The sequence below is a fragment of the Nerophis ophidion genome, linkage group LG13 (assembly GCF_033978795.1).
Source record: "Nerophis ophidion isolate RoL-2023_Sa linkage group LG13, RoL_Noph_v1.0, whole genome shotgun sequence".
Classification (NCBI taxonomy): domain Eukaryota; kingdom Metazoa; phylum Chordata; class Actinopteri; order Syngnathiformes; family Syngnathidae; genus Nerophis; species Nerophis ophidion.
Window position 1 is genome coordinate 47,463,763 of NC_084623.1, and position 24,665 is coordinate 47,488,427.

The 24,665-nt window shown below is 38.1% G+C and overlaps 1 protein-coding gene across 7 annotated transcripts in view; it reads left to right on the top strand.

Annotated features, from left to right (window-relative positions):
• LOC133564665 (arf-GAP with Rho-GAP domain, ANK repeat and PH domain-containing protein 1-like) overlaps positions 1-24,665 on the top strand; it is a 180,233-nt gene that overhangs the window by 142,516 nt on the left and 13,052 nt on the right. For all 7 annotated transcript variants that reach the window (XM_061919125.1, XM_061919126.1, XM_061919127.1 and 4 more), the window contains 5 exons: positions 3,248-3,361; positions 3,426-3,571; positions 3,646-3,728; positions 6,556-6,615; positions 18,251-18,314. In XM_061919125.1, the coding sequence (XP_061775109.1) occupies positions 3,248-3,361; positions 3,426-3,571; positions 3,646-3,728; positions 6,556-6,615; positions 18,251-18,314 (467 nt within the window). The remainder of the gene's footprint in view (positions 1-3,247; positions 3,362-3,425; positions 3,572-3,645; positions 3,729-6,555; positions 6,616-18,250; positions 18,315-24,665) is intronic.

Genomic DNA, 24,665 nt, shown 5'->3' on the forward strand with positions numbered 1-24,665 from the left:
ACTACTTTTTCAAAGTAATAATTTTGTATTTCTAGCATGGAAAAAAAATCATGATTTCGACACAATTTTGTCTCATAATTAAAACGGATGACAGCCAAATGGACTTGGCCGTGTTAATTTCAATGAAACAATAGAACATACGTTCTCCTATAATAGTACAGTTATTAGTGAGAATATACTTATTTTAAGGTATTTTGGGTTCATTGAGGTTAGTTAATTTTACTTGTTTTGGAAAGTCTTGACAAGCAAAATTTTCTTGTTCTATTGACGGATAATTTTGCTTAGTTCAAATAAAATACCCCTATTTTTTGTATTTTTTTTTTCTTGTTTTTCAACACTGACTTTTTGCAGTGTGTCTCTGTCAACATAATATGAAAATTATTTTAAAACAAAATACAATGGCATCATCCATAAATTAGCCACACTGTTTTATAAGTGAAGTGAATTATATTTATATAGCGCTTTTCTCTAGTGACTCAAAGCGCTTTACATAGTGAAACCCAATATCTAAGTTACATTTAAACCAGTGTGGGTGGCACTGGGAGCAGGTGGGTAAAGTGTCTTGCCCAAGGACACAACGGCAGTGACTAGGATGGCGGAGGTGGGAATCGAACCTGCAACCCCCAAGTTGCTGGCACGGCCACTCTACCAACCGAGCTATACCGCCCCTAAGCCGCAGGATTCAAAGTGTATTCGTACAACGTATTCGATTCGATTCATATCCCAATCGATTTTTTCCCACAACCTGTCACAATTGCAATTATCGTATTTTCCAGACTATATTACACAGTTAAAATCCTTTTTTTATTCTTCTTAAAACTCGACAGTTCACAAAATTAAAAGAAGCCACAAAGATTTCTCCACTTTTTTCATATTGAATTTTAAAACAGACTTTTGACACACGGAATTTTTTTACAACAAATTTTTATACATTGACTTCGAAAACAGATTTTTTTCAACTGAATTTTATCAAACTGGATTTTAGAATATGCATTTTGTTAACACATTTTCTTTCACTGAACTTGGCAGCATAGTTGGGTGTAAAAAAATTCTGTTCACAAAAATTAAAAGAAGCAACAAAGATTTTCACGCTGAACTTTTTCCACTGAATTTTAATACAGGCGTTTTAAAAACACACACTGAATTTTTTTTCCAACTAATTTTTATACATTGAATTTTTAAAACACTGAATATTTTTAACTGAATTACATTTAATTCACTGAATTTGATAACACTGAAATTGTCAACATAAAAAAATTCAGTTCACAAATTCAAACACAAAAGCATGAATCAAATGTCAAAAACAAGCTTTTGTAAAAAAAAAAAAAGACAAATTAACCTCCATAGTTTATCCTAAACATTTCTGTCACTTCATTGTACAACCCCCCAAGGGGCGGTATAGCTCGGTTGGTAGAGCGGCCGTGTCAGCAACTTGAGGGTTGCAGGTTCGATTCCCGCTTCCGCCATCCTAGTCACTGCCGTTGTGTTCTTGGGCAAGACACTTTACCCACCTGCTCCCAGTGCCACCCACACTGGTTTAAATGTAACTTGGATATCGGGTTTCACTTTGTAAAGCGCTTTGAGTCACTAGAGAAAAAGCGCTATATAAATATAATTCACTTCACACTTCACTTCACAAGTTGCTGGCACAGCCACTCTACCAACTGAGCCGCAGGATTCAAAGCGTTGGAAAAGTGCAGCGGCTTGTAGTCCGCAAAATACAATATATTGTTTTATAAATACTGTAATGTTGTTAATTTGGACTAATTAGATTTCATGATGTTGAGTACTGGAATAGATTCCCAGGTACCAGAAATTGGTTTAAATGTAAACGGTAAAAATTATTTTAAACTTAAACCCCCACAGGAAACTATAAGTTCAATGTGCAATAAAATAAACAATGCAAAAATTATGTGCAGTGGTAACAAAAAGTGTCCATTTTGTGACGATTGAAACAAAGTTATTGTGAAGAATCGCAGGTTTTACACCAACATATCCCAAGTGAGGGGTTCCGGTTTGGTGGCCGCGGGATTAGGTCTCTGCTTTTTGCAGACGATGTGGTCCTGTTGGCTTCATCTGGCTGGGATCTTCAGCTCTCACTGGATCGGTTCGCAGCCGAGTGTGAAGCGGCCGGAATGAGAATCAGCACCTCCAAATCCGAGTCCATGGTTCTCTCCCGGAAAAGGGTGGAGTGCCATTTCCGGGTTGGGGAGGAGACCCAGCCCCAAGTGGAGGAGTTCAAGTACCTAGGAGTCTTGTTCACGAGTGGGGGAAGAGTGGATCGTGAGATCGACAGGCGGATCGGTGCGGCGTCTTCAGTAATGCGGACGTTGTACCGATCCGTTGTGGTGAAGAAGGAGCTGAGCCGGAAGGCAAAGCTCTCAATTTACCGCTCGATCTACGTTCCCATCCTCACCTATGGTCATGAGCTTTGGGTCATGACCGAAAGGATAAGATCACGGGTACAAGCGGCAGAAATTAGTTTCCTTCGCCGGGTGGCTCTCCCTTAGAGATAGGGTGAGAAGCTCTGCCATCCGGGAGGAACTCAAAGTAAAGCCGCTGCTCCTCCACATCGAGAGGAGCCAGATGAGGTGGTTCGGGCATCTGGTCAGGATGCCACCCGAATGCCTCCCTAAGGAGGTGTTTAGGGCACGTCCAACCGGTAGGAGGCCACGGGGAAGACCCAGGACACGTTGGGAAGACTATGTCTCCCGGCTGGCCTGGGAACGCCTCGGGATCCCCCGGGAAGAGCTAGACGAAGTGGCTGGGGAGAGGGAAGTCTGGGCTTCCCTGCTTAGGCTGCTGCCCCCGCGATCCGACCTCGGATAAGCGAAAGAAGATGGATGGATGGATGGATGGATGGATGGATGGAAATCCCAAGTGTTCGTGGGCAAACATATTCTTCCAAGCTTTGTTACATTTTGTTTGTGCGCCTCCCTGCTTTGCCATCTGGCTCCCACCACCGAGCCCGTAGGTGGCTTTTTAAATGCCAGGAACACTCAAGTCACTGGAAAGGGTTCCTGACGCTGACGTGAAAAGACAACAAGGGGACAGCTGAGAAAGGGGATTGGGAAAGGGATGAATTCCCGTTCGTTGTTTCCCACACAAGCTATTTTGAGTGCAGCGTGTGGGCGTGGACGCTACTGAAGAAGATGAAGTTATTGTGCTTCTTTTTGCAGCTTGTCATGTCAATGGCCCCCACTGTCTGTTAGCGAGTGACATGCTGGACATTTGTCTCCCCCCCCAGAACGTCCTCTGCACTATCAGGAGAGAGTCTTACCCATCCTTCACTCTTTCGGCACCGACTCCCACCTGCTCATCAAGAAACACGTCGCCATGGAAGCCATGATGGTGTACCTGGGTGAGCAGTCCGTTTTGATCACGGTTGGTCTCGTGTTGTTGACGCCTTCATTGCTGCCCTCCAGCTACTAAGGTTGACCCATCCAAACACGGCATCATGAAGTTCAGAGAGGAGCGCAGCATCCTGGGCTTGGGACTCTCCTCCGGAAGTTTCCACGACCGATACTTCATCCTCAACTCCAGCTCTCTTCGAATGTACAAGGAAGTGCGAGTAAGATTGGCGCACACGCACACTTAACAGCTTCATCCGAGGCGCTGCTTCACCTCTTCTCCTTCGTCTCCCAGAGTAACCGTCCGGAACGTGACTGGCCGGTAAGGAACCTGAGGATCTACTTGGGGGTCAAGAAGAAACTCCGTCCTCCCACATGGTGAGGACTCTTACTAGGGCTGCGAAACTTTGGGTGTCCCACGATTCGATTCAATATCGATTCTTGGGGTCGCGATTCGATAATATATCGATTTTTTTCGATTCAACGCGATTCTTGATTCAAAAACGATATTTTTCCGATTCAAAACGGTTCTGTAATCATTCAATACATAGGATTTCAGCAGGATCTACCCCAGTCTGCTGACATGCTATTAGAGTAGTAGATTTAAAAAAAAAAAGCTTTTATAATTGTAAAGGACAATGTTTTATCAACTGATTGCTATAATGTAAATTTGTTTTAACTATTAAACAAACCAAAAATATGACTTATTTTATCTTTGTGAAAATATTGGACACAGTGTGTTGTCAAGCTTATGAGATGTGATGCAAGTGTAAGCCACTTCTTTTTTTTTTTTTCATAAATGTCTAATGATAATGTCAGTGAGGGATTTTCAATCACTGCTGTGCTGAAATTATAATTAATATTGATACTGTTGTTGATAATATTCATTTTTGTTTCACTACTTTTGGTTTGTTCTGTGCCGTGTTCGTGTCAATTGCTCTGTCTATTGCAGTTCTGAGTGTTGCTTGGTCAGGTTTGGTTTTGGAATTGGATTGCATTGTTATGTATTGCTGTGTAGTGGTTTGTTGGATTGAGAAAAAAAAAAAAATCAAATCGATTTAAAAAAAAACTTACAATCGATTCGGAATCGCACAACGTATTCGATTCGATTCATATTCGAATCGATTTTTTCCCAGTCACAATTGCAATCCTTTTTTATTTCTTCTTAAAACTCGACAGTTCACAAAATTAAAAGAAACCACAAAGATTTCTCCACTTTTTTCACACTGAATTTTAAAACAGACTTTTTACACACGGAATTTTTTCACAACAAATTTTTGTACATTGAATTCGAAAACAGATTTTATTAAACTGAATTTTAGAACACTGATTTTTTTAAATACATGCATTTTGTGTACACATTTTCTTTCACTGAACTTGGCAGCATAGTTGGGTGTAAAAAAAATCTGTTGACAAAAATTCAAAGAAGCAACAAAGATGTCTCCACTTTTTTCATGCTGAATTTTTTCCAATGAATTTTAATAGACGTTTTACACACTGATTTTTTTCCCCCAACTAATTTTTATACATTAAATTCTAAAAACACTGAATATTTTTAACATTTAATACACTGCATTTTAGAACACTGAAATTGTCAACATAAAAAAATTCAGTTCACAAATTCAAACACAAAAACATGAATCAAATGTCAATAACAAGCTTTTGTAAAAAAAAAACACAAATTAAGCTCCATAGTTTATCCTAAACATTTCTGTCATTTCATTGTACACACATTTTGATTTTTTCTGTACAATACGTCAATAATATCGTACTATGGCCTTAATACCGTGGCAATATTGTACCGTCCAATTTTGTTTTCGTTACATCCAGTGTTCATGTATTGTAATATTCCAACACAGTATATCCATGCATTTGCAGTTCCACAAATAAGATTTCTAGTTTTCAATGTTTTTTTTTCCCCAAAAAAGCTGTTTTCCCCACTGAAAACACATCTCATATCCCCTAATAATTAATGAAAAGTTGTATAGGAAATAGATTCAATCATCAGTCAATCAATGTCTGCTTATAAATATATATATATATATATATATATATATATATATATATATATATATATATATTATATATATATATATATATATATATATATATATATATATTATATATATATATATATATATATATATATATATATATATATATATTATATATATATATATATATATGTATATGTGTATATGTATATATATATATATATATGTGTATGTGTATATGTATATATATGTATATGTGTATATGTATATATATGTATATGTGTATATGTATATATATATATATGTGTGTATATGTATATATATATGTATAAGTGTATATGTATATATATGTGTATATGTATATATATGTGTATATGTATATATATATATATATGTATGTATATATATATATATATATATATATATATATACCATAAATCTGACTGTTACTCCCTCCGAGGTCTTAATCAAGGCTCAAGTTTTATGTATAAATATATATATATATATATATATATATATATATATATATATATATATATATATATATATATATATATATATATATATATATATATATATATATATATATATACCATAAATCTGACTGTTACTCCCTCCGAGGTCTTAATCAAGGCTCAAGTTTTGTTTTTCTCCCATAGACGTTTATTTCAGCCACACCTTCTTCTCGTTAGCAACAATGCCAAAATAATGTCGTCAGAACTCATTGGCCTCACAAACTCAGAGGGAATAAAGTTTCTTTTGAAGCCACATTAAACTATATAAACAATATTCATCACATGTATTACTTTTCAAAATGTTCTGCAGTGTGCATTTACACACCAAACCAATGCATTATTATGATTAACGATCAAATAAATGACCTTGATGACTTTAGTACTTTTTACCATTTATAAATATACTCTGTGTAAGACTACTGGTGGTTGAACTGCAACATTCTTCATCCAAGAAAATAAGTTATCAGGGTTTTAAGCAAAAGTATGCAAATAAATACCTTTTATTGGTATTAAATATGTAGATACCTCCGACCAGCTCTATGTCGCAAATGGAACTTGCTATTTATCATATTTAGTATGCAAGAATGATGGATTTGATTTAAGATACATTTAGACTAAGGTGTCAGAAAGCCCTGTAGGGGGCAGGCTGTGCCAGGAAACCTCACATAAATAACCAACCTCTGTTCCCGCTTGCAGCTGGGGCCTGACGGTGGTCTATGAGAGTAAGAAGCAAGAGAAGCCAGAAAGACAGCAGTGGTGAGTAGAATTCCTGTGATTAATTTTTCTTTCACAAAAAAATATTACACCTACACAAAGACACACACGTGTATCAGTTATATAGCATCCTAGGTATGTCACATGATAAGTTGTGTGTTCATCCTTTTGTGTGTCATACAGCAACAACAGCAGAAATCAACTTTTTCGTAATGACGATATTGCTCCCGTTCCACACTCGGCTCACTTGTTTTTTTTTTTTTTTTTGCTCTGTCTCTCAAAGTCACCTACAGCAAAGCGCAAAAACATTTTTGCATGAAGGGGATTGGCAGTTGTCCTTGGGCCAGGCACTAACTGTAATTCCCTCTTGAGGTTGCCAAGCAATGATGTGTCTAATTTCTGTCAATAAGATACATTGGGGGTGTGTCATCTGCACGTTAATGTAGAGTAAATTATTTTTTCTCAGGGTTTTATAATCGGTAGAAATTTTTTTTAACTATTACGTTTGCTAATCAGATTAATCACTCAGTTGATGCGGATTAACACACTTTTAATTATTGCTGTCAAATGTTTCTTTTTTAATTCAGACTAACCACACTTTTGAATTATGGTTACCGTATTTTTCTGACCTTGGTGATTGAAAGGCACACTGCCGATGACCAGGTATAGTCAGGTCTTTTTTCATACAAAAGGCGCACCAGATTCTAAGGCGGTCTTATAATGATTTTTTTTCTAAATTTAAACACAGTCTTTTGGTCTACATAACATGTAATGGTGGTTCTTTGGTGAAAGTGTTGCACAGATTGTTTTACAGATCATCTTCAAGTAGCTTTCTGAGCATCTCTTCAGGCGGTCTTATTTACGTGGCTCACCTTCAACAACGTCTTCTCCCCGTCACCTTTGTTGTAGCGGTGTAGCGTGCAAGGACGGGAGTGGATGAAGTGTCAAAAGATGGAGCTAAATGTTTTAATGACATTCAAACTTTACTTCAATCAACGACGGAGCAGCATCTCCTCATCCGTGGCTCACTAGTGCAAAAACAACAAATTTGTCCCGTGAAAAACCGTCCAACCGGAACTCAATAATATCTAAAGTTCCTTGAGTGAAAAATTTAAACTCACTATACCGGTATGTTTTTATCGTTAGAGTTTACTGACAGAAATAAGTAAGAACTTTACACTACTTTATATTAGAAATGGCAACAGCGAAGGATGAATGTCCCATAACAAGAAGATAGAGAAAAAGAACAAGCTTATCAATTACTGCGTCTCCACGGACTACAAAGGCGGACTCGCACAAATTTTTAAGACTTATGCAAATCCCAAATACAGATAAGCGGGTACCAGGAGGTAAGACAAGTCGCTTTTGCATAATACTGTGAAACAAAGCACCAGATAATATTTCTTACCTTATACACACCATAATAATACTCTTGTGTTGAAGCACAGTACAATCCATCAAGCGGTGCAGCTTCATAGTTTACCAAAGTCGTACTAAAAACATTTGGACAGATTTTTGTGCGCCGTGTGCAATGTTCTATACTCTCAATGGAATATTTAAAGTTTTGGTGTTGTTTACTGGCATCATATTGCAGTCTACAGATATGTCTTATGTATGAATGCCATCTACTGGTTACACTAATCATTACACCATGTACCAAATAATTTTGCTTTGAGGTCAGTACGCACCACCAGAATTATTCCATACATTAGGCGCACCGGGTTATAAGGCGCACTGTCGATTTTTGAGAGAATTAAAGGATATTAAGTGTGCCCTATAGCCTGAAAAATACGGTAATCATGAATGCATTAAATCGTTTGCTTGAATAATTAAAATTATTTTAAAATACATTTTTATCTCTGTTTTTTTTTTTACATTTATTTTGTACACAACAAACTAAAGGTAATCTTCATCTCCACCTTTTAAGGAGAATATAAAATAAAATATCCAATTCTATATTTCATTAAAAAAAAAAAAAACATGACTAAAATTTACAAAAAAATTAAAAAGCAAGATTTTAATCTGAATCTTGATGAACAATACATTACATAATCACCTGATATATAGCAATATTCAGTATATTATTACAAAATACACATCATAATAATTACATCCACATATACTCACAATTATAAACCCGCCTTAATTTCATTAAATGTAATTTCTATAAACAAATTACACCTTTAAGCTATTTTGTGTTTATTTGTCCTATTTATATTTATCTTTTTTTTTTTTTTTTTAATTGAAAAGTAGTATTGTTTTGTTTTAATTATTCCATTCTATTAGCCCACAAATGTTGGGACACATAAGTATTGAGCCAATATGAGGAGATATGACGTCATATCGGTGAATCCAAAAAACATCAGAGGACAGCTGATAAAAATGTGTTTTTTCAAGTTCCAATAAGGCGAGAATACTTTTCCTGTGCTGTTTGCACCAAATGACCAACAGAAAAACATCGTACTTCAACCTTCAACACATCAAAGCTTGAAAGGCCAGCATCGCTACGCTTTTCTCAATAAATAATAATAGTAATATATATTTTTGTACATACAGTGTATATACACTGTGTTTGAACATAGGAAAATAAAAGACTGTACTTTAAAGGCCTACTGAAATGAGATGTTCTTATTTAAACGGGGATAGCAGGTCCATTCTATGTGTCATACTTGATCATTTCGCGATATTGCCATATTTTTGCTGAAAGGATTTAGTAGAGAACATCGACGATAAAGTTTGCAACTTTTGGTCGCTAATAAAAAAGCCTTTCCTGTGCCGGAAGTAGCAGACGATGAGGGCGTGACGTCACAGGTTATGGAGCTCCTCACATCTGAACATTGTTTACAATCATGGCCACCAGCAGCGAGAGCGATTCGGACCGAGAAAGCGACTATTTCCCCACTAATTTGAGCGAGGATGAAAGATTCGTGGATGAGGAAAGATAGAGGGAAGGACTAGAAAAAAAGAAGAAGACGGCAGTGGGAGCTATGCAGATGTTATTAGACACATTTACTAGGATAATTCTGGAAAATCCCTTATCTGCTTATCGTGTTACTAGTGTTTTAGTGAGATTATATGGTACCTGAAAGTTGGAGGGGTGTGGCCACGGGTGTGGTGACCGCCAGTGTCTCCGAGGGAAGCCACGTTTCTCGGTCTGAGCTTTATTTTCCCCCCTCCTCCACGGTGGAAGCATCCCACGTTAAAGGGTGGCCAGTTGGAGGAGGCAAGAGAGTCCGCAGCTGGTTCTTTGACAGGTGCACGAGGAACGACCCAAGCTATCCGCTCATGTCTACGGTAAGAACCGTAGACATGCTGTTTGACATGTGGTAGGGAACCATGTCCGCTTGACCGCTCTGTTCCATAGTAAAGCTTCACCGTCATCTTTAGGGAATGTAAACAAGGAAACACCGGCTGTTTTTTTGTGGCTAAAGGCAGCTGCAATACACCGCTTCCCACCTACATCTTTCTTCTTTGACGTCTCCATTATTAATTGAACAAATTGCAAAAGATTCAGCGACACAGATGTCGGGAATACTGTGTAATTATGCCATTAAAGCAGACGACTTATAGCTGGGATCTGGGCTGGAACAACATGTCCGCTACAATCCGTGACGTCACGCGCAAGCGTCATCATACCGCGGTGTTTTCAACAGGATACTTAGCGCGAAATTTAAAATTGCAATTTAGTAAACTAAATAGGCCGTATTGGGTTAAGATTTCATCACTGATATATAAACAATCAGACTGCGTGGTCGGTAGTAGTGGGTTTCAGTAGGCCTTTTACTAAAGTGATTCTTTGGTGTACCACTAGATGGAGCCCCACATGCCACAGTTTGAGAATCACTAATGTAATAGAGACATTGTCCCTGTGGACATACTTAATGTGTAATTAGAGTAATAATAATCAGTGACTCATAACTTTTATGGACAGAATTTCTAGGCGCAGTCAAGGCGTTGAGGGGTTCCGGTTTGGTAACCGCAGGATTAGGTCTCTGCTTTTTGCAGATGATGTGGTCCTGATGGCTTCATCTGACCGGGATCTTCAGCTCTCGCTGGATTGGTTCGCAGCCGAGTGTGAAGCCACCGGAATGAGAATCAGCACCTCCAAGTCCGAGTCCATGGTTCTCGCCCGGAAAAGGGTGGAGTGCCATCTCCGGGTTGGGGAGGAGACCCTGCCCCAAGTGGAGGAGTTCAAGTACCTAGGAGTGTTGTTCACGAGTGGGGGAAGAGTGGATCGTGAGATCGACAGGCGGATCGGTGCGGCGTCTTCAGTAATGCGGACGTTGTACCGATCCGTTGTGGTGAAGAAGGAGCTGAGCCGGAAGGCAAAGCTCTCAATTTACCGGTCGATCTACGTTCCCATCCTCACCTATGGTCATGAGCTTTGGGTCATGACCGAAAGGATAAGATCACGGGTACAAGCGGCCGAAATGAGTTTCCTCCGCCGTGTGGCGGGGCTCTCCCTTAGAGATAGGGTGAGAAGCTCTGCCATCCGGGAGGGACTCAAAGTAAAGCCGCTGCTCCTTCACATCGAGAGGAGCCAGATGAGGTGGTTCGGGCATCTGGTCAGGATGCCACCCGAACGCCTCCCGAGGGAGGTGTTTAGGGCACGTCCAACCGGTAGGAGGCCACGGGGAAGACCCAGGACACGTTGGGAAGACTATGTCTCCCGGCTGGCCTGGGAACGCCTCGGGATCCCCCGGGAAGAGCTAGACGAAGTAGCTGGGGAGAGGGAAGTCTGGGTTTCCCTGCTTAGGCTGTTGCCCCCGCGACCCGACCTCGGATAAGCGGAAGATGATGGATGGATGGATGGACTTGAAAGGTGCATTAAAGAATGTTATGGAGCTATGTGGCGAATGTTTCTTTAATTAGTCTGTTGGTCCTATTTACATGAACCAGGTGTGACGTATGTTTGAGACTTGAATATTTTCCAAAATTATACCTGAAATGATATCATTAGGTACACCCGCGCTATCTAATGAGATCCAACACGTGCGCAAGGGTTGTGTCTCAGAAAAAGAGTCCACACGAGGCCACGTTGTTTTTTTTTTTTCATGTTTACCAGTTTGTTCATTTTTTTAAATATATACTTTTTGAATCTGTGTTTCCGTTAGGTCCCAACAGAGAGCAACTGAATAAATGTTAATACAAAATATGTGCTCAAAGCCAAAATCATGTATAATTAAATGCTATTTATTCAGCACCACGGCATTGCTGATGACTCAGAGGGCGACCTGAGTTGCTTAAAGCGTGCTCGCGTGCACACGGATGCGCTCACTAACACACGCGCAACACTAAAAGGCTTCAGGTTTTCTGATTAGGCTTACTTTTGAAATTGGTTTGGTCAATTTTCACACAGGCAGGAGTAATACATGTTAGAGGGCGCTAACGTTCCAATGTATTTCACAGAGTATTCTTATACTACGCTTAAATCTTGAATATTTACATTTTATATATATATACACTGCAAAAACTTAAATCTAACTAAGATTAAATATCTCAAATAAGTGAAGTGAAGTGAATTATATTTATATAGCGCTTTTCTCTAGTGACTCAAAGCGCTTTACATAGTGAAACCCAATATCTAAGTTACATTTAAACCAGTGTGGGTGGCACTGGGAGCAGGTGGGTAAAGTGTCTTGCCCAAGGACACAACGGCAATGACTAGGATGGCGGAAGCGGGAATCGAACCTGCAACCCTCAAGTTGCCGGCACAGCCACTCTACCAACCGAGCTATATAAATAAGGGTGATATTTGCTTATTTTCTGTCTGATAAGATAATTCTTCTCACTAACCAGATTTTATGTTAGTGTTTTACTTGTTTTGGTCCTAAATTATTTCAGTAAGATATTACAGCTTGTTGCTGAGATTTGAGATATATAGATAGATAGATAGATAGATAGATAGATAGTACTTTATTGATTCCTTCAGGAGAGTTCCTTCAGGAAAATAAAAATTCCAGCAGCAGTGTACAGAGTTGAGATCAATTTAAATAAAAGTAAAAAGTAAATAATGGGGGTTTAAATGGAAACAAAATAGAGAAATATTACAATAAGAATAAAAAAAAATAAAAAGCAACAATGGGAATAAAAATATTACAGTAAAATAAGAATATAACAAGACAAAGTAGGCAGTAGTGACCATGTTATGAAAACGTATTGCACTGTTATTGTTTTGCATCCCCTGTCCTCCTTGTACCCCCCGCCCCAGAGAGGAGTTGTACAGTCTAATGGCGTGTGGGACAAAGGAGTTTTTGAGTCTATTAGTCCTGCACTTGGGATGAAGCAGTCTAGCACTGAACAGGCTCCTCTGGCTACTGATAACGCTATGCAGAGGGTGACTGGCATCATCCAGGATGCTCACTAGTTTGTCAACAGTCCTCTTCTCTGCCACCGTCACCAGTGAGTCCAGTTTCATTCCGATTGTAGAACCGGCCCGCCTGATCAGTTTCTCAAGTCTGGAGCTGTCCTTCTTAGATGTACTGCCCCCCCAGCACACGACCATGTAGAACAGAACACTGGCAACCACAGACTGGTAGTACATCCACAGGAGTTTTCTACAAATGTTGAAGCAGTGCAGTCTCCTGAGGAAGTACAGCCTGCGCTGTCCTTTCTTGTACTGGTGGTCCGTGTTAACAGTCCAGTCCAGCTTATTGTCCACCCAAAACCCCGAGGCACTTGAATGAGTCCACGGTCTGTACCTCAACTTCCTCGATCACAATAGGTTGTGACCGTGGACTCGACCTCCCAAAGTCAATGACCAGCTCCTTGGTCTTTGATGGATTGAGCTGCAAGAGGTTCGTTTGGCACCAGACAACAAAGTCCCTCACAAAGTCCAGGTTCCGAAACTCCTCCTCTCTGCCGTCCCTGATGCACCCGACGATAGCTGTGTCATCCGCGTACTTCTGGGTGTGACACAGCTCTGAGTTGTAGCAGAAGTCAGCGGTGTACAGGGTGAAGAGAAGAGGGGCCAGCACCGTTCCCTGCGGTGCTCCGGTGCTGCTGATCACAGTGTCAGACGTGATGTCCTTCAGTCTGACGTACTGTGGCCTGTCGGTGAGGTGGTTCGAAATCCAGGCAACCAGGCAGGGGTCCACTTGCATTTTGTAGAGCTTGTCCTGAAGGAGGCGGAGCTGGATGGTATTAAAGGCACTCGAGAAGTCCAGGAACAGGATCCTCACAGTGCCATTTCCCTTTAAGACCTATATGGAGTAGAACATGCTTGAAATTAGAATACCAACTGATGCAAAGCTGTGTCATCAACACTCACAAGTATAAAACTACTTTTTTAAAGTAATAATTTCTTACTTCAAGCATGAAAAAAAAAATCATGATGCCGAGCACATATCATTATGTCACGAGCATTTACTTAATTTAAGAATATTTTTCTACCGAGAAAAGTGCACTTGTTACTACTGAGAAAAAACTTTTTTTCAGGTATTTTGGTGTTCATTGATGATAGCTAATTTTACTTGTTTTGGAACATCTTGACAAGCCGAATTTTCTTGTTCTATTGGCAGATAATTTTGCTTAGTTCAAATAAAATACCCCTAATTTTTTTGTTTTTGAACACTGACTTTTTGCAGTGTACAGTATAAAATATAGACTGAAATATTATATTATTATATTATATTTTCACATAATTTATACAATATATAACAAATCCCAATTACCATGTACTATATTACAGGATATTTAAAGGCCTACTGAAACCCACTACTACCGACCACGCAGTCTGATAGTTTATATATCAATGATGAAATATTAACATTGCAACACATGCCAATACGGCCTTTTTAATTTACTAAATTGCAATTTTAAATTTCCCAGGACTTTTTTCTTGAAAACTTCGCGTAACGATGTGTACGCGTGATGTCACTGGCTGTTATGAGTATGAGCCCTGCACGCACACACACAGCTAAAAGTCGTCTGCTTTAACGGCATAATTACACTGCAAAAACTGAAATCTATCCATCCATCCATTTTCTACCGCTTATTCCCTTTCGGGGTCGCGGGGGGCGCTGGCGCCTATCTCAGCTACAATCGGGCGGAAGGCAGGGTACACCCTGGACAAGTCGCCACCTCATCGCAGAAACTGAAATCTAAGTAAGATTAAATATCTCAAATAAGGGTGATGTTTTCCTATTTTCTGTCTGATAAGATCATTTTTCTCACTAAGCAGATTTTATGTTAGAGTGTTTTACTTGTTTTAAGTGTTTTGGTCCTAAATGATCTCAGTTAGATATTACAGCTTGTTGCTGAGATTTGATGACCTATATTGAGTAAAACATGCTTGAAACTAGAATGTCAACTGTTGCAAAGTAGTGTCATTAACACGCACAAGTATAAAACTACTTTTTCAAAACATTCTTATTTCAAGCATTAAATAAAAAAATATGACTTTGACACAGTTGTGTCTCATAATTAAAACAGATGAAGTAGGTAAGTATAGGTAAATGAAGATAAAAAGTCAGTAAAAGTTGATAAAAGGTAACATAAAAAAGGTAGGTATTAAAAAAGGTATAAGGTTAGAAAATATTGATAAAAGAAGGTAAAAAGTAGGTAAACATTGATAAAAGGTAAAAAAGTAGGTAAACGAAGGTAAAAAAAAGGTATAAAGTTGGTAAATATTGATAAAAGATGGTAAAAAGTAGGTAAGTATAGGTAAATGAAGGTAAAAAGTAGGTAAGCATTGATAAAAGGTAAAAAGTAGGTCAGTATAGGTAAATATGGGTAAAAAGTAAGTAAGTACAGTTGACACAGTACCGTAAACTGACAGTTAATATTTAAACATTTAACATTTCAAACTATTTTGAACAGAAATAGTTCATGCACAAATATATGTATATATATATATATATATATATATATATATATATATATATATATATATATATATATATATATATATATATATATATATATATATATATATATATATGTATGTATGTATGTATGTATGTATATATATATATATATATATATATATATATATATGTATGTATGTATGTATGTATGTATGTATATATATATATATATATATATATATGTATGTATGTATGTATGTATATATATATATATATATATATATATATATATATATATATATATATATATTATATTATATTCCTCACTTGCCGCGATTATGTCACGTTATGGATGGGAAAATGCATTTTTATTAATTAGTGAGCATATACTTATTTTAAGGTATTTTGGGGTTTATTGAGGTTAGCTGATTTTACTTGTTTTGGAAAGTCTTGACAAGCCAAATTTTCTTGTTCTATTGGCAGATAATTTTGCTCAGTTCAAATAAAATACCGCTCAATTTTGTATTTGTTTTCCTTGTTTTTTAACACTGACTTTTTGCAGTGTACACAGTACTTTGGAGATCTGTGTTGCTGAATCTTTTGCAATTTGTTCAATTAATATTGGAGAAGTCAAAGTAGAACAATTGGAGTTGGGAAGCTTATAGCCTTTAGCCACACAAACACACGGTGATTCCTTGTTTAAAATTCACGGAGTTGAAACTTTACTATGGATCACAGCGGACATGGATCCCGACCACTTGTCAACCAGCAGGTTTCGGTGAGAAAATTGTGGTTAAAAAGTCGCCACTTACTGGATATCAGCTGAGCTTGCGCCTCCCGTACAGCTGCCGTCAACACCCGGCCGTGGACGTACACTTCCGACTATCAGGTACTGTTAAACTCACTAAAACACTAGCAACACAATAGAAAGATAAGGGATTTCCCAGAATTATCCTAGTAAATGTGTCTAAAAACATATGAATCCGTCTCAATGCAACGTTTTTTTTAACTTTTTTTTTTTTTCTAGTCCGTCGCTATCAATATCCTCAAACACGAATCTTTCATCCTCACTCATATTAATGGGGAAATTGTCGTTTTCTCGGTCCGAATAGCTGTTTTTGTTGGAGGCTCCCATTAAAATCAATGTGAATATATGAGGAGCCATCAACATGTGACGTCATCTTCTGCGACTTCCGGTAGAGGCAGGGCTTTTCTCCAGTTTCGGACTTTATCGTGGATGTTCTCTACTAAATCATTTCAGCAAAAATATGGCAATATCGCGAAATGATCAAGTATGACACATAGAATGGACCTGCTATCCCCGTTTAAATAAGAAAATCTCATTTCAGTAGGCCTTTAACAGCTACCGAATTTGGTCGGCATCTATAAAAGTACTGAATTTTATACACATCCCTAACCCTGCACTGCAAAAACTGAAATCTAAGTAAGATTAAGTATCTCAAATAAGGGTGATATTTGCTTATTTTTTGTCTGATAAGATAATTCTTCTCACTAAGCAGATTTTATGTTTGAGTATTTTACTTGTTTTAAGGGTTTTGGTCCTAAATGATCTCAGTAAGATATTACAGCTCTAGCTTAGAGTTTTTTGATTGATTGATACTTTTATTAGTAGATTGCACAGTACAGTACATATTCCGTACAATTGACCACTAAATGGTAACACCCCAATAAGTTTTTCAACTTGTTTAAGTCGGGGTCCACGTTAATCAATTCATGGTACAAATATATACTATCAACATAATACAGTCATCACACAAGTTAATCATCATAGTATATACATTGAATTATTTACATTATTTATTTACAATCCGGGGGGTGGGATGAGGAGCTTTGGTTGATATCAGAACTTCAGTCATCAACAATTGCATCAACAGAGAAATGTGGACATTGAAACAGTGTAGGTCTTACTTAGTAGGATATGTACAGCCAGCAGAGAACATAGTGAGTTCAGATAGCATAAGAACAAGTATATACATTAGAAGTACATTTGAGTTGTTTATAATCCGGGGAGATGGGATGTGAATGGAGGAGGGTATTAGTAAAGTGTTGAAGTTGCCTGGAGGTGTTGTTTTAGAGCGGTTTTGAAGGAGGATAGAGATGCACTTACTTTTACACCTGTTGGGAGTGCATTCCAGATTGATGACCTATATTGAGTAAAACATGCTTAAAACTAGAATATAAAGTGTTGCAAAGCTGTGTCATCAACACTCACAAGTATAAAACTACTTTTTCAAAGTAATAATTTCTTATTCCAAGCATGGAAAAAGAAAATCATGACTTCGACACAATTTTGTCTCATAATTAAAACGGATGACAGCTAAATGGACTTGGCCGTGTTAATTTCAGTGAAACAATAGAAAATACGTACTCCTATAATAATACAATTATTAGTGAGTATATACTAATTTTAAGGTGTTTTTGGGTTAATTGAGGTTAGCTAATTTTACTTGTTTTGGAAAGTCTTGACAAGCCAAATTCTGTTGTTCTATTGGCAGATAATTTTGCTTAGTTAAAAAAAATACCCCTATTTTTTGTATTTTTTGTCCTTGTTTTTGAACACTGACTTTTTCCAGTGTGCTTCTTGCCCAAAGCTAACCGTAAACACAACAAGCAATTAAAAAATTCTAAACTGGCGTCCCACTGGGTGTGAATTCTCCCTGCCCACTGGGTGTGTTTTCCTTGCCCTTTTGTGGGTTCTTCCGAGGATGTTGTAGTCGTAATGATTTGTGCAGTCCTTTGAGACATTTGTGATTTGGGGCTATATAAATAAACATTGATTGATTGATTGATTGATAAATGAATGGATGAACACTGCAACACTTAATATTTCCTTTTTTTTTTAATTGCAGGTATCTCTGCTGTGACACTCAGCCAGAAATGAGGGAGTGGTATGCTACATTTATGAGTATTCAGGTTCGATCTCTCTGTCTCTCTATCTCTCTCTCGCTCTCTCACACACACACACACACACACACACACACACAGACACACACTCACACACACACAAACCCACTTATCAGTGACGTGCGGTGAGGTTCAAAACTGGCAAGGCTATTGCCTTTTTGAAACTTTAATTTGTTGTGCTCTAATCAATATTAAAATAGGTTACTTACTAATAGGAGAACACCATTGACTTAAAGTTGACTAAAAATGTTTTCAAATACAGCATTTATAATCCTATTTGCACCAGTCGATTGGAGGGTGTTCGGATCTACTCCCAGGTTCTTTTGTTCTAATAACAAGGAGAGTAGAATTGAAGATGAGCAATTTATTCGACAAATGGAGTTAGGACACGCATTAGGACTACCAGCGCTGGGGAGAAGGCCGTGCCCTACACAGTGTGGCGCGTTCTCTCTCGATTGTGCTCCTTACTGCCCCTTCCCTGGTGGAGTTGTTTGGGCGTTGCACAATGAAACCAGAAATGTGTTCACTTTCGCTTCATCTTATTCCCGGCACCTCTTTTCATCATCTAAACGAAATAAAATACAATGGGCCCGAATGCAGCTGAGATAGGCTGCAACACCCCCCTGCGACTCAGAAAGGGACAAGCGGTAGAAATGGATGGATGGATGGGCCTAAATTACTAATTACTATTTATTTTGCGTGTACTAAAACAGAGAATCACAAACTTTTTTTTACCTTGAGGTTAAGCTTTTCCACTCAAATATTAACACTGATTTACTCATATTACTGTTGATATTAATCGTATTTAATAATTACATCTAACTTACCCACAGTTTACAATAGAGATGTCCGATAATGGCTTTTTTGCCGATATTCCGATATTGTCCAACCCTTATTTACCAATTCCGATATCAACCGATACCGATATATCAGTGGTTCTTAACCTTGTTGGAGGTACCGAGCCCCATTACTTTCTTATACGCATTCACCGAACCCTTCTTAGTGAAAAATAATTTAAAAATTGTTTTTTTAATTCAAGACAAAGTTATGTGTTTTTGGTAACACTTTAGTATGGAGAACATATTCTAAGTAACAAAGACTTAAAGGGGAACATTATCACAATTTCAAAAGGGTTAAAAACAATAAAAATCAGTTCCCAGTGGCTTGTTGTATTTTTGGATTTTTTTTTTCAAAATTTTGCACCTCCCGGAATATCCCAAAATAAAGCTTTAAAGTGCCTTATTTTCGCTATCTTCGAAACCACTATCCATTTCCCTGTGACGTCATACTGGGCTGCCAATACAAACAACGTGGCGGTTACCACAGCAAGATATAGCGACATTAGCTCGGATTCAAACTCGGATTTCAGCGGCTTAAGCGATTTGACAGATTATGCGTGTATTGAAACAGATGGTCGGAGTATGGAGGCAGATAGCGAAAACGAAATTGAAGAAGAAATTGAAGCTATTGAACGAATAATTGACGCTATTCGGCCATAGCGTGGGTGTACCTAATGAAGTGGCCCATAGCATGGCTGCCTTATTTGCATCGCCGGTAAAATGTGCGGACAAAACGATCAGGACTTTCGCATCTTGTGACACTGGAGCAACTTAAATCCGTCGATTGGTAAGTGTTCGTTTCGCATTAAATGTGGGTATCTAGTTTCAAATGTACATACAACTAGCGTAAATAGCATGTTGGCATCGATTAGCATAGCATGTTAGCTTCGATTAGCTGGCAGTCATGCTGCGACCAAATATGTCTGATTAGCACATCAGTCAACAACATCAACAAAACTCACCTTTGTGATTTCGTTGACTTAATCGTTGCAAATGCATCTGCAGGTTATCCATACATCTCTGTGCCATGTCTGTCTTAGCATCGCCGGTCAAATGTGAAGACACTCTGGTACATTCTATGGGGGTCTGGCGGCAGATTTCTTGCCAGTGGTGCAACTTGAATCCCTCCTTGTTAGTGTTGTTACACCCTCCGACAACCCACCGACGAGGCATGATGTCTCCAAGGTTCCAAAAAATAGTCGAAAAAACGGAAAATAACAGAGCTGAGACCCGGTGTTTGTAATGTGAAAATGAATATGGCGGGTTTGTTACCTCGGTGATGTCACATTCTGACGTCATCGCTAAAAGACCGATAAACAGAAAGGCGTTTAATTTGCCAAAATCCACCCATTTAGAGTTCGGAAATCGGTTAAGGGGTGCGTGAATTTTTTAAAAAATATTCTAAAAATAGCAACAATTCAAAAATGCTTCATAAATATATTTATTGAATAATACTTCAACAAAATATGAATGAATGTAAGTTCATAAACTGTGAAAAGAAATGCATTAATGCAATATTCAGTGTTGACAGCTAGATTTTTTGTGGATATGTTCCATAAATATTGATGTTAAAGATTTCTTTTTTTCTAAAGAAATGTTTAGAATGAAGTTCATGAATCCAGATGGATCTCTATTACAATCCCCAAAGAGGGCACTTTAAGTTGATGATTACTTCTATGTGTAGAAATCTTTATTTATAATTGAATCTCTTGTTTATACTTCAACAAGTTTTTAGTTATTTTTATATCTTTTTTTCCAAATAGTTCAGGAAAGACCACTACAAATGAGCAATATTTTGCACTGTTATACAATTGAATAAATCAGAAACTGATGACATAGTGCTGAATTTTACTTCTTTATCTCTTTTTTTCAACCAAAAACACTTTGCTACGATTAGGGGGTACTTGAATTAAAAAAATGTTCACAGTGGGGTACATCACTGAAAAAAGGTTGAGAACCACTGACTTAAGGGCCTGATTAAAATAAACTCAAATGATGGGTTTTGGGGACTGTCGTTTTTTTTTTTTTTTTAATGTTGCGTTTTATTATTGAGAAAATACATTTCTATAACATACAGTAGCTCCCACATGAAGTTGTCTCTCTTTGTACATTTTTTTTTTTTTTTTTGCAATTGAGTCATTTCAGAGGCACGGATGTGCTGTTGATTCAATTTGCTGCCTCGCACTCAGAATGAAGTGTCAGTGTGCACATGTTTCTGTTGTCTAGGTTGCGATTCCAAAAAAGGTGTTACAGATCACAGATGTTTGCTGCAGACAGGTAGGAGCAAAAAACGTTATTTAGGTAAGGCGTTCAGCTCCAATACTGAGTAGCACGTGCAATGTTAGTCGATCGCAGGCAACACGCCCACTGACGAGTACTCGCAATCTTGTAGATTGCACACGCTGTTTAGCGCGTGGTATTTGGGATTTTAATAAATCAGGCCCTATTTTTGTGTATTTGCAAAAATAACACAGGGTGTAATCATTGTGTTTTGTCCTTGAACATAATAAAGTGAACAGAGAGTCAGACTCCATATGCATTCCACTCGGCTTTAAGGTGCAAAATACTCCCCTAACAAAGGGGAGACCACTGGGTTCACAGTTTGAACCCAGTTTCTATTATTAATTACGACTAAACTATGGGCTACGTGATTCATTACATTTTGAACCGTTTGATGGCCCTAAATTTATTTACTGTTATTACGATTATTTTTTCTATCTTTGTTTTGACCTCACCACAGTCACTGACCCCTTTTCCTACAAACTGCATGAGTCTTATGAAATGACCTTTTTACTACCTATACAGTGGAACCTTGATTTAAGGACGTGATTGGTTCTTGAACGTAGTTCGTAAATAGAAAAGTGTGTTTAATGAAGCAGAGTTCTCCATAAGAAATAATGTAAATACCGTATTTCCTTGAATTGCCGCCGGGGCGCTAATTAATTTAAAACCTCTTCTCACTCCTGCGCTTACCAAAGGCATGAGGTAAAAGTAAGCATGCGCTAATTATTTTAAAACCTCTTCTCACTCCGGCACTTACCAAAGGCATGCAGTAAAAATTTGAGTGTGATGTAAGCTTGGACCTTAAATCCTACTGAATAGCTCTTAATCTTCGTCCCTTTATGCGATTTCAAATGACCGGTATTGAAACCAGCCTCCTCCATTTTGAAAATGATGACAAGGGAAGTGTCACGAGTTTGACCAGGCGGTAATACTAAGCATTCGCTAATTATTTTGCGAAGCGAGTTTGACCCGGCAGTAATTCAAGGCAGGCGCATACTATATGCCCTGCGGCAATTCAAGGAAATACGGTATGAATAATGGGTTCCAGACTTGACAAAAGTCCATATTTCAGGGAAGGTTTGTATACTTTGAACATATTATTAGGTGATATACAATACTGTATATTCAACAAACATAACAATGGGGTGATGGAGCAGCTTTCTATGTACAAAACCATTAAAGTTGGCACGTTGTGTAATTCGTAAATAAAAACAGAATACAATCATTTGCGAATCATTTTCAACTTCTATTCAGTTGAATAGACTGCAAAGACCAGGTATTTAATGTTCAAACTGAGAAACTTAATTATGTTTCGCAAATAATCCTTAACTTAGAATTTAATGGCAGCAACACATTGCAAAAAAGTTGGCACAGGGGCATTTTTACCACTGTGTTACATGGCCTTTCCTTTTAACAACACTCTGTAAACGTTTGGGAACTGAGGAGCTTTTGCAGCTTTTCAGGTGGAATTCTTTCCAATTCTTGCTTGATGTACAGCTTAAGTTGTTCAACAGTCTGGGGTCTCCATTGTGATATTTCAAGCTTCATATTGCGCCACAATTTTTTAATGTGAGACGGGTTCGGACTACAGTCTAGTACCCACACTTTTTTACTATGAAGCCACGCTGTTGTAGCACGTGGCTTGGAATTGTCTTGCTGAAATAAGCAGCGGCGTCCATGATGACGTTGCTTGGATGGCAACATATGTTGCGCCAAAACCTGTATGTACCTTTCAGCATTAATAGTGCCTTCACAGATGAGTAAGTTACCCATGCCTTGGGCACTAATACACCCCCATACCATTACAATTGCTGGCTTTCGAACTTTGCGCCTATAACAGTCCGGATGGTTCTTTTCCTCTTTGATCCGGAGGACATGACGTCCACATTTTCCAAAATCAATTTGAAATGTGGTCTCGTCCGACCACCGAACATTTTTTAATTTTGCATCAGTCCATCTGAGGTGACTGATGCAAGTCGGCGGCGTTTCTGGGTGTTGTTGATAAATGGCTGTCGCTTTGCATAGAGTTTTGATTTGCATTTACGGTTATAGTGACCAACTGTAGTTACTGACAGTGATTTTCTGAGCCCATGGGGTGATATTCTTTACACACTGATGTCACTTTTTGATGCAATACCGCCTGAGGGATCGAAGGTCGGTATTATCATCCTGATTTCTCCAAATTCTCTGAACCTTTTGATGACATTACAGACCGTAGATGGTGAAATCCCTAAATTCCTTGCAATAGCTGGTTGAGAAATGTTGTTCTTAAACTGTTGGACAATTTGCTCACGCTTTTGTTCACAAAGTGGTGACCCTCACCCCATCCTTGTTTGTGAATAACTGAGCATTTCATGGAAGCAGATTTTATACCCAATCATGGCACCCACCTGTTCCCTACTAACCTGGTCACCTGTGGGAAGTTCCAGATAAGTGTTTGATGAGCGTTCCTCAACTTTCTCAGTCTTTTTTGCCACGTGTGCCAGCTTTTTTGAAACATGTTGCAGGCATCAAATTTAAAATGAGCTAAAAATAACAAAGTATACCAGTTCGAACATTAAGAATCTTGTCTTTGCAGTCTATTCAATTGAATATAGGTTGAAAAGGTTTGCAAATGATTGTATTCTGTTTTTATTTGGGATTTACACAACGTGCCAACTTCACTAGTTTTGGGTTTTGTACTAAAACAAGTCGAAACAACAACATGCCTTGCTCTGCCAACACGCCCACGCACACAGAAGTCAACCAGGGTGACCTCTCCCAATCAAATTCACAAAAATGCTTCATTTCAACAACCATATTGCTTCAATAATAAACAATGAAAAAATTTAAAAAATTAAAACGCACGCACATTAACAACATCAGAGAACTGCCGAGAAAGGAGCAGACAGAGAGAGGGAAAAGGAACAGGGTGGGGACGGGGGAGAGAAAGTGTCCTTTTCCCCGCTGTAATATAATTCTGTTCTGGCATATTTTTTCCGGAAAAGACCCGCTTTATTACAGTTAAAACTTTATGTGGTTACTTATAATGTTGGGGTCATGCATGTGAGTGCCATAAATACTGTATACTCCTCGCAAAGAGTCCTTTTTTAAACTCCACAGCAGACGCCTAAATGAATGAATGCATTCGTCCACAGATACATGGGTCGCACACAGAGGCACATTTAGATTGATCTAAATATTTATACATTGAAAAGTTCGCATATCGAGGAATTCGTAAAGACAAACTGTTTGTGTG